We start from the raw sequence: 16341 nt of genomic DNA on the forward strand, positions 1-16341 counted from the left end.
TGTGGAAAGTTTGGTTCAATTCTATCGTTCGTGGCATTCAGAATGCTATTTGACTATAGGTGAAGTATAAATCCCAGCAACTACACCTCCCAAATGTCAAGGTCTATTTTCCCCAAACTCCATCTGTGTTCATATTTGGACATATAGAATATTCGTGCCAAGTTTGGTCCAGATCCATCATTGTTTGAGTCCACAGTACTCTCTGGGTGTAGGTAAACTATAAGTCCAAAACCCAAGGTCAATGCCCACCAAACCCTTCTACTGTTTTCTGTTGGTCTTGGGAATCCTATGTGCCAAGTTTGGTTCAGTTCCATCATTGGTGAAGTTCAGAATGCTCTTTGATTGTAGGTGAAGTATAAATCCCAGCAACTACAAATCCCAAATGACAACAACATTTCTTTGAGTGATGGTCACTCATTGGGTTGTTAGGCGTATTCTGTCCAAATTTGGTGTCAATTCGTCCAGTGGTTTTTGAGTTATGTTAATCCCACAAACGAACATTACACTTTTATTTATATAGATATATGCATGCAAATCCACACCAATTTACAGTAAATGTCCTAAAGGTCCTAGATGCCATGTGACCTTAGAAGAAATGGTCGTACTTTGATGGGAGACCACCAACAAATACCAGATGCTGAAGGCTTTATTTCAGAGGAAAGAAGCCATATCTGAATATACCTTGCCAAAGTAAACTCCATGAAATTCATAGAATCATCATAACTCAAAAGATGACTTAAAGGTAAACACACATACAGTCCATCTTTTATAGCCGTGCCCTTGATAAAGTTGCTTTGAGCATCGTGACATTCCAAGAGTAAGTTGTACAAATGCTAGAAATGCTAATAATAAACAAATCATCTTGTTTTCTAAAAGAGAAATCTATCAACACTTACTTAAATGACTGGGAACATTTTATGTTTCTTAAGGAAGAAAATATGACAATACTTATGGGATTTGAAGATTCACAATAACAATTATTGACATTAGGCAAAGGTAAAGGTTTCCCCTCGACGTTAAGTCTAGTCAATTCCGACTCTGGGGGGTGGTGCTCATCTCTATTTCTAAGCTGAAGAACTGGCATTGTCTGTAAACACCTCCTAGGTTATGTGGCTGGCATGACTGCATGGAGTGCCGTTAACTTCCCACCAAAGTGGTACCTATTGATGAACTCACATCTTCATGTTTCAAACTGCTAGGTTGGCAGAAGCTGGGGCTATCAATGGGAGCTCACCCTATCCTATGGATTAAAGTCAACAAGTTCAGCAACTCAGTGGTTTAATCTGCTGTGCCACCAAGGCCCCTATTATTGACATTAGATGATAGAAATTTTTTTTTTAATAAAGAATGATAAGTGGGACGATATACATTGAGTATGTCTTTAAATGGGAAGGCAGGAAGTTAATTGTAATTTTAAGTTTTATAGAGGGCATAGAGTAAATTGAAAATAAAAAAATAATTATGACTAGAATGTTCAGTATATGAAAACTGGTATATGTTACATTGATGTGAAATGGAATTAAAATAAATAACATATAGTCAGACATGGGGCCCTGGTGGCACAGTGTGTTAAATCGCTAAGATGCTGAACTTGCTGACCAAAAAGTCAGCGGTTTGAATTCGGGGAGCGGGGTGAGCTCCCATTGTTAGGCCCAGCTTCTGCCAATTTAGCAGTTTGAAAACATGCACATGTGAGTAGATCAATAGCTACTGCTTCTGCGAGAAGGTAATGGCGTTCCATGCATTCATGCTGGCCACATGAGTTGGACACGACGAGACTTAATGTCTAGGGGAAATCTTTACCTTTACTTAGTCAGATTTTCCTACAAATCATTGTAAAATAATACAAGAAACCAGCAATATAAATTACATAAAAAACCCCAAAAAATCCAAACAAAGTTAAAACAGTTTCAACTCCAAACCAAACATCGAACATTATAAAATCATCTTAGGAAAAGGCCAGGTTTTATTTAGGTCTACGGCAATAATCCATGTCTGGAATATTGTTCTACAAACATCAAGATGACTCTGTCCCTCAAACCTTTCAGTCTAGATGTTCCTTTTCATGGGCACATAAATATGAACTCTGTGGCTGATCTTTAGATATGGATAAGATTTTTAAGCTGGTCCCAAACCATTTAGGGAACGGGTAGGAGGAATGGAGTGGTCCTTTAGACCAGTGTTTCCCAACCTTTGATCCTCCAGGTGGCTTGAACTTCAGCTCCCAGAATTCCTGACAGTTGGGCAAGCTGATTGAGTTTCTGGGAGTTGAAGTCCAAAACACCTGGAGGAACAACAGTTGGGAACCACTGCTTGAGACATTGGACTGCATTTCCCAGTACCCTAGCTAGCATAGGCAAAGGTGAAGAATGCTTAGAATTGTAATACAGTAAGATCCAGAAGGCCTCATAATTTCACACTAGCTAAGGGTAAAGTTAGAAATCTGAACTTTGCCCCCAAATTACATTAGAAAACAACAGTGCAGCTGATGCAATACTGGTGTCATGAACTGCTTTGCATACTTTCACAGTTTCTGATTATGATACATGTTTTAAAATTCCATGGGGCTGTAGTTATGTTTGTTATAACCTCTTGATTTTGTATGGTGAGCATTGTTGTTTTAAGTGCACCCGAATTAGAGTAAGTATGTGGTGAAGGAATGATCCATAATACAAATTTGTGTTAGCTTGACACCCATGGGAAAATTGAGTGAAAGAACTGTCAGACTTACGTTATTCTTGCCAAGTGCATTTTCAGTCACAAGTGATTTATATGGCAGTAAGATATTCCATCATGTTTAATACTTTGTTCATAGTTTTGTGAATTAAATAAACTAAATGCGAAATGCACATTAGAATTCAAAGGCATCTAGTCATCCAAAAACTGTTTGTCATCTAAGCTGCTGAATCATTTATAAACTTCAGTGTTCACACACTTCAGCTATTATTATTATTATTATTATTATTATTATTATTATTATTATTATTAAGAAGAAAAAAACACTCACAACTTGCTGATGTTGCTGATGGTATGTTTTATCTGTTCTAAATATCTAGAGAAAATATATTTTTATTTAACTAGGATCTGCCTAGTTCCTTTCAGAATGTAATAAAGACATGTAGGGCTGAATAGAATTTCTAAACAGAATATTGTTCATTGCTGTCAGGTCAACTTTGATATATGGTGTTCCTAAGAATGAGAGATCTCTAGGTCACCCTGACCAACTCAGGTCTTGAAAACTCAGAGCTGTGGCTTGCTTGCTTGAGTCTATCCAAGAAAAGTGACTTGATCATCTTCTCATTATGGTTGTTCCTCTTTCCTGCTTTCAAGATAGTAGGGATCTACATCTCACTCTCCCTGTTGTATTCATACTCTATTCTGATAGAGATTCAGAGTGCATTCCCCAATGCCACCCAAGTCACAGGTTTCTGCCCTACACTTTTTGGACTGATCCTTTTGAAATCCTTTACATTCGCCATCAATATATTCCATGCTACTTCTTTATCCTTTGGAGATCCCTTTGTTAAGCCTTAGAGAAGACTTAGCCTTAACAGGTATCAGACTTTTACAACAGACTCAACACTCACTTAAACTATGCTGGAAGTGTTGACAGTATTCCCCTGTTTGCCATGATCTTGAGCCCACCTACTGACCATGCTGCAAAGGCATGACTGTTATTGTAAAACTAAAGCCCTTGCCAGTGCCATCACATTATATCCATGTGTGTAGACTGGCTCCATCTGTAGGTCATGCACTGCTTGGTATCTCATTGCTGAGGCATCCCAGATATACTCTCTCTCTCTGTGTGTGTGTGTGTGTGTTGATATATTCCCAAAGAAAATGGTCAATGGAAGAAGTTGTGCTTCAGGGGGTGCAAGATGGAAGTGACTTGGGAGGACACTTTCTCCTACAATCAGAAGACTACACATTTCTGTTAGGAGACTACCATTTCTATTTTTCGGTTATTGACAAACGTAATAGCTAAACTGCAGAATGATCAATTGCACTGCATTCTGGTGGCTTTTGTTGTGATAAGTCCTTGCAGGACCAAGTATGTATGTGAAGAAAAACCTTATGAGTGGTGATTATCTTGTTCATCTGGCTAAGTAGGTCAACCAGCAATCCTGTACCACATCCAAGGGGCTATATCTGTTTGGGTTTCTTTGAATACAATCTGGTTAACCAGCAGGAGTTCCCGCAGGAGAACTCCTGAGGGAGAGCTTCTTGAGAGCCTTTTCTCTGAGGAGACCTATGGACAAAGGCTTGGCTCTGGGGAGCAGTTTGGAGAAGCTACTCTGAAGGAGGCTATGATATAATAGCATTTACTTCAGGTTTATTTTCATCTCTCATTTGCTGTAAAGTTGAAAATGCCTTATTTTATGTTCCTTACCAAGACTGTGTGAATTTGTTGCACTGCTTATTTTTGTATGCAATATTGCCAGTTATGTTTTCAACTCTGCAAAGTAAAGATTTTCTGTTCACTTTTACTCCAGTATGTGAGTCTTTTGCATTTGGACTTTGGGTGCTGGGACGTTGGGCAAAACATGCACTGTGTAACAGCTTTACCACGTGTAGTTCATTCCTTTTCTTTGGCTGGCAGAAAAGTGTTATTGTCTCATTTCTTGAGTCACAACACAACAGTACCAGTGAGTCAAATACCCAGACTTCCACACATTTGTGTATCACAGCATAGTTGATTTGTCTCACTAAAGATATCTCACTATGCATTTAACATCTTAGGGCGCTTCCAGATAGCATCTAAATATGTGCCAAAGTGGGCTTTTAAAACCTGCTTTGTGCAGATTTGGGTCCCCTCTAAAACCCAGGGCTGGAGGTTTAGCACAATTATAATATCTATCAACCAAAAGGTTGCAAATTCGAAGCCCTGGGTTGGCATGAGCGGCCAACTGTCAGCTCTAGTTCATTGTTTACCTAAGCAATTCGAAAACCGCTTTAGCTGTGATTAGAGAAATTAGGTACCGCTAAAAATGCGAGGGAGGTATTTTACAGCGCCATAAAGAAGGAAGATCAGAGAATGCTGGGTAACTAAAAGGAAGGAGGAAGTCCTGACAGCTCTTCGTCATAAGAGGATGGAGCAACAGCACCCGCTGGACGCGAGCCCAACCTTCCATGGGTGAGAAGGGCGGAATATAAATAAAGTATTATTATTATTATTTTCCCAGTTTTGAGGGGAGAGGGTCTAGCTATCCCAACCCCCATCTCCAAAGCCTTAAATAAATAAAAAAAACTTACCAGGCTGCCATTAAGTTGCTCCGTGAGTCCTCCCAGTGCGTAGAAATGATGTGCCAGGAGATGGGGAGGGGGGAGTGATTTTGCTCTTGTCCCCCCAATCTCCTGGCGCGTCCAAGGCTTCCCATGACTCCTAATGTATCTCCTGATACTTAAGAATACCTTTCTGGTGGCAATCATGTCTGCTAATAGATGAATGAACTAGCAGCTTTCTACTATGTTCCTCCTTTCCTCCTTTTTCATGAAGACAAGGTGGTACACTGCCCAGATATCACTTTCCTCCTAGAGACAGTGTCACAATTTCATTTGTCTCAGGATGTCACACTTCCAGTGTTTTTTCAGAATCCTACCATCTGAATATGGCACTCTACAGATATTTGGAGGGATTTGACCTTTTACATAGATTGAGCCATATGTCTTCAGTTAATTAATAGACTGGTTTTATGTGCTATGGGGGTTCTACATGGGTATCTTCAGTAATATCCTTTTGTTATGGATCAGTCCCAATGCTTTTGCCTCCTACAATCAGAAACCACTGCACTAGGGCTGCCATATTTTACAGTTATCCTGGTAATGTGCCTCTGCTATACATTTATAAAGCTGCAACATTTTCAGAAACGTTGACTTCTATTGAATACTGTAGTCTAAACATCAGAGCTCATGAGAATGCAAACTTTGGGATAGTGGACTTTGCTATCTGTAACACACACAGCCCACTCATCTATCTACTGTGGTTGTCAGTGCTTTATCTTTTATGTTACCTCTCCCTGTGCCCTGCAATATACAGAAACTGAGAGAAAAATAATGGGGAGCATACACAACACAGAGGGGGTGGAGCTATTACCAAAAATTGATATACTTGGCTCTGGAAGTATTTGACAGGCTCAGTGCAGGCAGCAATATGTGTGAACTCACAGAAGACCAATTGAAAAGAGATTTCACCTAGGTAAAATGGTTTGTACTGGATAGCCCTTGTGACCTCTTCCAACTCAATGATTCCTTATTGAGCTTGTTTGGAAAAAAATGTCTGGATGCATTTTGGAAGGTTTCATGAAGGTTTTGGTCACTAATGGAAAAATGATTTGGCTTTCTTGTTCCATTTCACATATGCATATTATTAGTTTTCAATAAAACGTTTGCTAAATATGTTAAACTGCTCTTTTTCTTTGTTTATGGTCTAGGAACCTATCCCTATTCTTTCTGTACTTGTCTGCCTCTGGTACCATGTTATTACACATCATTTTTACCAATTTTTGTTAAAGAAGGCGTTTCCAGGATCACAAATACTTTGTCAACTGAAGTATACAGTACCTGTAGGAAATAGACCTTATTCTACGAAAGAAATTGAGGGAAATTAATGACATTTATGACAGCTTCAGGTTGATAAATCAGGGTCCCAAACTGTGTCCCTCCCAAGGGAACAGAATGAATTTATACTTACTGGGTTCTAAGCTAGCTCCGAGTTTACCATAGTACTGTGTTTGAAGTCTAATGGTTGCAACTGTTGAAAGTTACATCAATGGGAGCAATTTTCACTTGACAAGAAGTGCTTCTCCTGCTATATAGTGCACGGTCCACCTCAGTGCACAACAGTCTCCCTGCCTGAGCTAGCTGGGGTAGTCTCAAGCCTGGTGTTGGAGTCCAGGTGGCTAATTGTACTGGGGGACTTCAGCCTCCACGCCAAAACCACCCTGTCGGGTGTATCTGGGCCCACTCATGTAGCTGGAAACATGTTGGTTTTTTAATTTAGGTATTAGTGGAGATAGAGGGCCTTTGCACAATTAAAGCTTGTGCTCAAGCTGCGCCCGTACCTCGAAAAGCCAATCTGGCCACGGTGGTCTACTCCTTGTTTACATCTTGTGGCTAGAAAACCAGAGTTAGTGCAAAGAGCAGTGACCAGATACTACCCCCCCCCCCCATTAAAACCGCTCCATTGGCTGCTTATGTGTATCCAGGCCCAATTCAAAGTGCAGGTTACTACCTACAAATTCCTACACAGTTTGGGTCCAATCTATTTGCGTGACTGCGTCTACCTCTATGAACATACTCAGGACCTGAGATCTGCCGGGGAGGCCCTTCTTATGGTCCCCCCTCCATCATAAGCGCAGTTGGTGGGGGCGAGGGAAAGGGCCTTCTCAGGTGTGGTTCCCCCACTCCGGAACACCCTCCCTAAGAAAATTAGGCTTGCTCCCACATTAATGACCTTTAGGAAGCAACTAAAAATATAGCTTTGGAAGCAGCCTTTTGAAAATGGCTAACTACAATCTAAGTGATGGAGGTTTTTAAAATGAGATTAATGTTAATTGGATCTTATTGTTTTTATCAACACGAGTAGATATTGTGAGGTTTTTGGTGTACTACATGTTTAATTATTACATAGTTTTATATTTATGAGTGATGCTTTCTTTCATGTTTTTGAGTTATACTTAACAGGTTCATTGTGATATACTTTTCTTTATGCATCATGATTTGTTCCTTTGATTTGCTGTATTGATTGGATTTTCTGGATTTGTTATATGATTACTACTATTTTATTGTTCCTCCTTGTTGTAAGCCACCCCGAGTCCCCTTGGGGAGAAGGGGGCGGGATATAAATAAAACATTATTATTATTATTATTATTATTATTACATAATTAATAGGGCTGTGCGAAATTTTGTTTGTGCTTCATTTGTCATATCTATTTTGTAAGATTAGTACATACAACTCAATATTAAGAAATGCAAGGGGCACCCACACAAAAACCTTAAGATTCAAAACACTGACCTATGACTTTCAGATGAGTTATATAAATCTCATAAATGTCTCCAGGTCTATGTCGTGGGTGCAGTTTCTCCCCCAAAACCGCTGTGAGGCCGGAGTGGAGGAAGAAGCTCCACTCTTTCTCCCAACAGGATGGTGGGAGGGCCTGGCGCAGAAAGGAGGGATGCCTGGCTGGATGGCTGGGCAAGGGTTAGGGTTAGGCACATGGCCAGCACAGAAAGACACAGGCAGAGACCACACTCACATTGAACAGAATTCTGAGAAATGTAGTTTATGGCATAACCTTTTGAATTCTTTGGCACAGGGATCTTTGCCTTCCCAAACTACATTTCTCAGAATTCTACTTACCATCTTGTGCCTTCACCTCCTCCTGCTCCTTGAAAGTTTTGGTGGGGGGAAACCTGTGTTCATGCTCTTAATGGGTTTTGAGACAAAAGGGGATTGTTGGAAGTTGAATCAACATTGTGAGGTAGGCAAAGTTGAGAGGCAGTAACTCCAATGTTTACCTAGTAGGTTTCCTATTATTATTATTATTATTATTATTATTATTATCATCATCATCCAAGACACTTGACAACACATTATTATTATTATTATTATTATTATTATTATTATTATTTCAAAGGCTGGATGGCATCTGCTGGGGGTGCTCTGACTATACTTTTCCTGTCTGACAGAAGTGGGTTGGACTGGATAGTCCCTGGAGTTTTCCAGTGAAATAGTAGTTAAGTTTATGTTGGTTAAAATTCCATAAAAATAGTGGATGTGCAAATCTATCTGAATCTTGGGGGCGGAGAATGATGCCCTTGTTATGTTGTATCATTGAAAGTAGAAATTCAAGGAGATAGTTCTTGTAGTGAATTCAAACTTTTTTAAAAAATTCCCAAAATCAGTGGATGTGTGAAATGTTCTGAAACTTGGGGTGAGGGTTAACAGTGGTAAATGTGTTTTACTACTGTAGCAAGTTTTATCCCGATAGCTCTAAAAATGAGGAAGAAAGGAGCCCCGGAAGGTTCCTAACTTGCACAGTTACATAGCAAGAAGGTAACTAAAATTTTATTATGTTGTTATAGTTATAATACAGATCCCTTATGATATTTTAGAAACACTTTAAAAACGATTTGCCACCCCCCTCCAGTAATGAGTAATGAGTATTGAAACTTTTTCCCCATTGATTACACATGTGTAATAGTTTAAGGTGTGGAATTCACAGTTATACGAAGTGGGGATGGCTACTGTCTTAGATGGCTTTGAAAAATGGTTTAAGTTCATTCATCAGGACTACAACTCCATTGCATTATGGAACCTTCCTCTTGTCATGTGCAGTTGAACATGCCAAGAACAATTTTAATGTCTTTCTCCAATAGCTGTATGATAGTATAGGTTTCTTCACATTATAGTGCTATTTATCTTAAAATATTGTCTTATAAAGTATTTGGAAAGCATTTGGTTACTAGCTGACATAGGTGATTAATGAAAAACACCTATCTTATTTCCAAAGCATGGATCAGTTCGTTTGACTTTAAAGATTGAGTGTTGTCTTATGTGTGATAACTTCTTTGTAATTCTTTATTTACAGATTACAGTGACCAGTTCTCAGAATGCTTGTTGTTTAGACATTTTGTTTCAAAGCCCATTCAAATGAGAAGTTGCTTGATTCATGATGTAAAACATTATTTTGCTGCATGTAATTTAAAAACACATTGTTTAGTAAAACAATGGTCTGAAAATAATGATGTACTGACACTGTGAGAATAAATCTACATTATTAAAAGACTGGAAGTTTCCTACTGTAGCTGAATATTGTTTCTAAACTGAGAAATTAATTGCAAGGAGGCCTTGAAATATGTTGAACATATTTAAAACATTCCATTAGAACCAAAACTCTATGTGTAATTAATAATTATTTCTGTGGCAATGTTTTTTGTATAATTATAAAATATTATGTTGCATGATTTCTATATTTTAATTATGTAAGAAAAAGGTTTATATATAGTTGTGTTTAATATCATTGTTGAAATAGATCTCATTACAAAATATTTCATTTTTTAAAAAACAAGTTCTGGTCAGGATATCCAAGGAACAAGTGTGGTTGCAAGTCTTCCAGTGCTGATGCGACAGAATCCTGCAGAGACACTAAGAAGAGTCTTGCCAAAAGTTCGAGTAAGTGTAATATGGTTTTTAATTTTGGTTATTAACTTTGAATATGTTTTAATGGATTTTAACTGTGATTTTTTAAATACTGTTTACATTTAATTATGTTTTAATCTTTGCATATTTGAATATTTTAAATTGTATGCTAATGCTTTTATGTTAAGCTGCTTTGAATCTCCTTCAGGAGAGATAAAGTGGGGTATAAATAAATAAATATAAATATAATAATAATAATATGCTTATTTTGAATGCTTTCTTTTGTCTTCACTTTAAAATAATTATTGATTTTCATAGCTTAATCATGCTAATGAGAAAGCTCTCATTAATTTTAATAGCAGTGAATCAGCCTTTCAGTAAGAAAGATAATAAAACAATATATAGTTTGTTCAGGTGAACCTCACTTTCCTGTCTTTACAATTTATATATTGGAAATGTTTCATAAATAATATATATAAGTTTATGTGAATTAACCATACAGACAAAGGCAAAATTGTTAGTACTCCTGTTAGATGTATTTGTTTGTTGCATAATACAATGATAACATTATCTGTCTGATAGTTGTCCCTAGAAGATACCGAATTTAAATGCATAATTGTTGCCATTGCATCATAGCTGCACTTTCCTTTTTGAGGTCCTGGCTAGGGTCTTTAAGAATTCTTTGCATAATAGTTGCATCGTTGCCCATGTGCCTGCCCTATGATAGCAGACTTGTGGCTCAAAGCGTAGGCGCTTGGGCAGATGAAGGTTTGAAAGCTAAGAGGCTTCCCTCGGCTGCCACTAACTGAGGGAGGCTTCTTAGCTCTGGCTGGCAGGCGCGCATGGGCAAGCAAGGCTGTGGGGCTTTTTTTGGCTGCCAGCTGGAGGAGACCCCATAATACTCAAAAGTTTCACCATGTAATAGTCACACAACCCTTTTTGAAGCAGAAAAAAGGAAAAATGTGATGATTATGTGGTGAAATATTGTAATTTCACCACTGTCTTATCTGTGTACATATTTAAAGCTTGCTTGCCCTTTTGAGGAAGATCACAATCTCACAATTTTCATAGAAAAATGTAAAGGACAGCTGTCTGGGCAGTAACGCAGTCCAACAAAAAAAAATTATTGGTGTCTTGCTTTTTAGGCCTTCTCCTGGGATTATTTGGGGTGCTGATTCAGAAAACTGCATTGGATAGATCAACTTTACTTTCTTAGATATCATGATTTTCTACAGGCAAACAAATGATTGGTATATGGCATATGTTCTGTATCTCAAATACTAGAGGTGATAGGGAAAAACTTGTGCCATTTTTGGAATCAGCAGGTCAGATATACCTAGAAACAGGGCTAATGTTTGAGACACCAAAATGTGTGTTGGCCAGTGTTATAGTCCAATGTGTGTATATGCCCACCTAGAGAAACCTTTGCCAAATAGTAATTGCATAAAAATTTACCTGAACCCCTGAGGTGTAGTGCTCACATTCACTGATGTTTCTACTTACACCTACCTCCAATGAAGCAAAAGCACTGGCTGTTAGTCAAATGCACCACACCATCCTTTATCATTCCCTTATAAACACCAAATGTGTATCTAGAGTCAGGAACTTTTTGATTCAACTCCTTTCTCTTGATGAGTGCTCACAAGATGTTTTATCTTGAAAAGGCAATGAGTGGGTGCTGAGTGAACCATGTGTATAGTCCTATTGAGGTGACTGTATTGGAGCATGGATTCCTTTTTGGCTGTGTGTATTTTGGTCATCAAAGATGGTTATGAAGAGTATAAGAGAATGTGAAGTTTTGTTTGGAAGAATGTATAGAGACTGGTAGAATCAGGGTCATTGTGGAATGTGCCACTGGTAGCGCTGTGATGGTGTCATGAGTGCTCTGGGAACATGTCCCTACATACACAGGTTCCTTTTGATACAGTTCTTGGTTGGTGAGCATTTCTGGAGTTTTCAAAAACGGTGTGAATTTTATTCTGTTTTAAATTTTTTACATGTTCTATTTTCTACTATGTCCTCAATACATATTGGATGTAATAGCATCCTGCATTTTTCCAGTCTTAATGTAATGCGAGCACAGGATTGCTATGCCCATCTTCTCAGTCACATTGTTCCGGCAAGAACCATTTATATGCTGATTGTTTTGGACTTGTATTGTTTTTACTATGTTATAAGCCGCTTTGGGTCCCTTTGTGGGAGAAAAGCGGGTTACAGAGAAAGAATTATTATTATTATTATTATTATTATTATTATTATTATTATTAAGATCAGATGTGAGATCTGTATAGTACTCCAGATGCTGGTAAACTGCAACACCTAGCAGTTCTGACCACCATAACCATGTAACCATGTGTGAGGACTGCTGGGAGCTACATCAACAATGCTAGAAGGACGGTACCAGTCTCTCTCCCCACTTCCTTCAGATGTTCTTTTTATTTATTTTTTAATGCAAGCTTTCAGTTGCACCTCTGACTTCTTCTGTAGAAGGAAGCTGTAGGAGTTATGTTGATAATTTCTTCCTTTATAATTAGTTGAATGCATGTGATATTTAATTTCTGCTGATAGAACTTCTGGAACACTTTGGAACATTTGTTTATTGGTTCTTCTTTCATTCAATGTTTGAATAAGGTACCAATTTTCTCACTGAGTCTAATGCCTCTTTAAGACTGATATTTCAAGTTTATTCCTATCCACCTCTTGCTTCATGCATTTCCTTGTATTATTTGATAGAATTTAAAGGTCAACCATCATATGAGTGTGGAGGCTAAAGGGGGAAAGATTGAATATAGTGAAAAGAAGCAATAATTTAAAGTGCTTCCAAGAACCTCAGAGTATTATTGTTAATCACTTGCACATTATGATAGTTGTGTTGGCAATATTAGTAGGAATCACTGGCTTGTTGAAAAATGGCAGTTAACTACATTTCTGAGAGGGAAATTTTGGCTGACTTTTCAAAAAAAAGGTAGAAGACTTGAGAACAGCTTTAGTGTGAAGATTTTGCTCATGGAGACGTATTTACTGATATATGTTAGGGCAGGTTCCGTTCTTAGGCACAGGGGGTTGCCTCAATAGCAAGTACTGGGTGACATTGCAGAAGATGGCAGTGACAACCACTTGCTCTTCTCTTCTCTTCTCTTCTCTTCTCTTCTCTTCTCTTCTCTTCTCTTTCTTTCTTTCTTTCTTTTTTTTTTTTTTGAGAAGAAAGCTGTGTGTTCCAGACAGTTAATCTGCTTTCTGCTTATGTGAAAGAAGCTGTCAGATTGCCTGGCTGAAAAACATTATATGGAGACATGTTGACCCTTGAGATTTTACTAAATTGACTTTGATAAGACATAACAATTGAGGGGAAACTTTGTGCTTATCCTACAAAATAAAATGATGCACTCCAATAAATATTTGGGGCATTCTTCATTTTTATATGTGCTCAGTTGAATGGGGGATGAAGCATATGAGTGTGAGGCTTGCTTTATTTATTTACCTTAAGAGAATACCAGGACAAAATGTTATCTAAAAAGGTGTAATAGGCATAACTGAAACCTGGTGGGATGAGTCCTAGAGACTATACGCCTATTGATGTAGGCCAAAATCCTGTTGGCTTTTTTGCTGCCACATCACATTGTTGGCTCATGTTAGATCTTTTTCACATGTACTTCTCTCGAGCCAGGCTTCCCCCATTCTGTATCTTTGCAATTCATTTTTTTCTGCCTAAGTGTAGTATCTTGCATTTAGCACTGTTTAACTTCATTTTGTTAATTTTGGCCCATCTCTCTAATCTGTTAAGATCATTTTGAATTCTGCTTCTGTCTTCTGGAGTATTGGCTGTCCCTCCCAATTTGGTGTTGTCTGCAAACTTGATGATCATGCCTTCTAACCCTTCATCTAAGTAATTAATAATGTTGAACAAGACTGGGCCCAGGACCCTGTAGCACTCCGTTCGTCACTTCTTTCCAGGATGAAGAGGAAGCATTGGTGGCTCACCATTGTGGAATAAGAGAGTGGACATAATGCATTTTAAACCAGATCTGGGACACATCACTTTGAGGAGAGGGTGTAATAAGGAAGTAATAGTTTTCAGTTTCAAAATATGACCGATAACATTGTTTTTTGTTTTGTTTTTTCAAAGGGCTTGGGGTGAAAGATGCTTTAATAGGACTTCTGAAAATTCACCCCACAGATTTTGGGTCATTTGCTTTTTAAGATTAATTTTTCTTGAGAAGAGGACAATAATGAGCTAAGAAACAACAAAAAATAACTAATGGACTATGGGGTTGTGCTTCACATAGCAGCACGTTCCCTTCCTTTCTTTTTTTAAAATACCTATTTTTGGAAAGTAAGTTTCCAAGAATTGCCTAGAACCAACCACACAATACTCCCTTCATGGTACATGTATGGCAAATGTCATATTTCTCTAATAGGCAAGACAACCTTTTCATTCTGAATTCCTTAATATTGCCAGCCAGACAGCTGGTATGTGGGAGAGTATTGGAAGGACACATTTCTTAGTGTGCATTGAAACAAGGACATTTAGAGAATTGCTCCCAGGATTTTGCTATGTAAACCTCAGTCTATGAGCTTGACAATGGCAACTATTATGATACAAGGATTTTAAAGCAGAGGAGAAGCTCATTGGAGTATCATGGATTCCTTAATCTATAATATTGAAATACATCCTTTTTTTTTTACCTAAAATGTGTGGTTCTTTGCAAAATACAGTTTTAATCTTTAGGTTAGACTTATATGACTGATGCAGTAAATCTTGTAAAATACTGAAATGCAAAGACACCATGTTGACCACAGCACAAATAGCTCTATCAGGGATCCTAACTGATCCTCTTTCTACACATACTCAGTTTTGCTAGAGTTACTCTACTTCTCAGTTTCTCTCAGTTCACCTTGAGAGCAATACCATATGGAATGTTCTGCTTCTTTTGAATAATTTTCTCTCTCCACTTTTTTTGGGCTTTTTCTTTATTCTTTACCTTTTCTTTGTCTTAGGTTTGTCTCTTTCTCCTACATTTATCTTTTTTTTAAAAGCAGTCTTTTTCCTCAGGTATCTTGCCCATTTTCTTGACGTTTTATGGCCTCTAAGCCCTTTTAAATGCTGCTCTTCCTGTGAAAGGAAACCACCTCTGTCTCATGGGCACACTCAGTGCTTATTTTGCGTAGACAAAGAGTATATTATTCAGTAGTGTCTCATTTACTGTAGATTTATTCACAAAGTTCAAGAACAGGTTTTCCTGCTTGAAGTTTTCCTGCTGGCAATAGTCATTAAAGGTCACGATGAAGCACCTACATTGTCATATAAGACTTCTAGAAGAATGTATTTGGATGTATTGGCTGTTCCCCCCTCCCCCAGTCCAACATTTTAGCCTCTATATGTTGTAAGACAGACCCCTTAAAGCGCCAGACCAGTATTTAGTAAAAGTAAAGTTTATTAGTTCACAACCAAGAGAGTCCAAAAACAAACCAAAAAGGCTCAAAACACTTATTCTTCAGTGTGAAACACAGTATTACCCACAGTTAACCCCAAAAACAGGACCTGGAAAATAACCCAGATTAAACAGGAATATAATCCGGTTTAAACTTAAAGCTATGCAATCAGCAGGAAAAAAGTCACTCCAATCCGCAGCAGGACGTCAGCAAATATGAAGGATCGAACAGCAAAGCCAAAGTCGTCTACCAAGTCAATCCAAACGTGATGTAGTCATCGTCGCGAATCCAATCCGGGTTGAGGAAGGAGAAGGCAGCAAACATGATAATCCAGTCCAGGTCATACACAGAGCCAAAACGAAGAACAGCAGCGCAGCAACTAATGCATAAGAACAACACAAAGGCAGTCCAGAGAAAACCCCACAGTTCCAATCCCCACAGACATGGATAATCCGGATTAAATTTAGGTCCACAGAAATCTTCCCAAACACATCTTCCCAAACAGCTCTCAAGGACACACGAATACCCATCAACACCTTGCCGACTGCAAGAAACCCCATCTCCCAACCCCACTTTTATTCACAAATCATCCTCTGAACTGGAACCAGCCAACACCCTGTTACCAGCTGAAACCCCTTGCCCCAATTCCTCCTCAGAACTGGAATCAGACAACACCCCACCAGACATCCTTTCAGCTGAAGCCCTTTGCTGATCTCTCCAATCTCTCCATCTTCTATCCAGACTCATAACTCCCCAAGACTCAGCT

At 38.4% G+C, this 16341-nt stretch overlaps 1 protein-coding gene across 2 annotated transcripts in view; it reads left to right on the plus strand.

The window, feature by feature from the left end:
• The window catches only part of PPP4R4 (protein phosphatase 4 regulatory subunit 4), a 96780-nt gene that overhangs the window by 22624 nt on the left and 57815 nt on the right, over positions 1-16341 (plus strand). For both annotated transcript variants that reach the window (XM_060756238.2, XM_060756247.2), the window contains exon 3: positions 10073-10175. In XM_060756238.2, coding sequence (XP_060612221.2) covers positions 10073-10175 — 103 coding nt within the window. The remainder of the gene's footprint in view (positions 1-10072; positions 10176-16341) is intronic.

Source organism: Anolis sagrei, chromosome 1 (assembly GCF_037176765.1).
Source record: "Anolis sagrei isolate rAnoSag1 chromosome 1, rAnoSag1.mat, whole genome shotgun sequence".
NCBI classification, from domain to species: Eukaryota; Metazoa; Chordata; class Lepidosauria; order Squamata; family Dactyloidae; genus Anolis; species Anolis sagrei.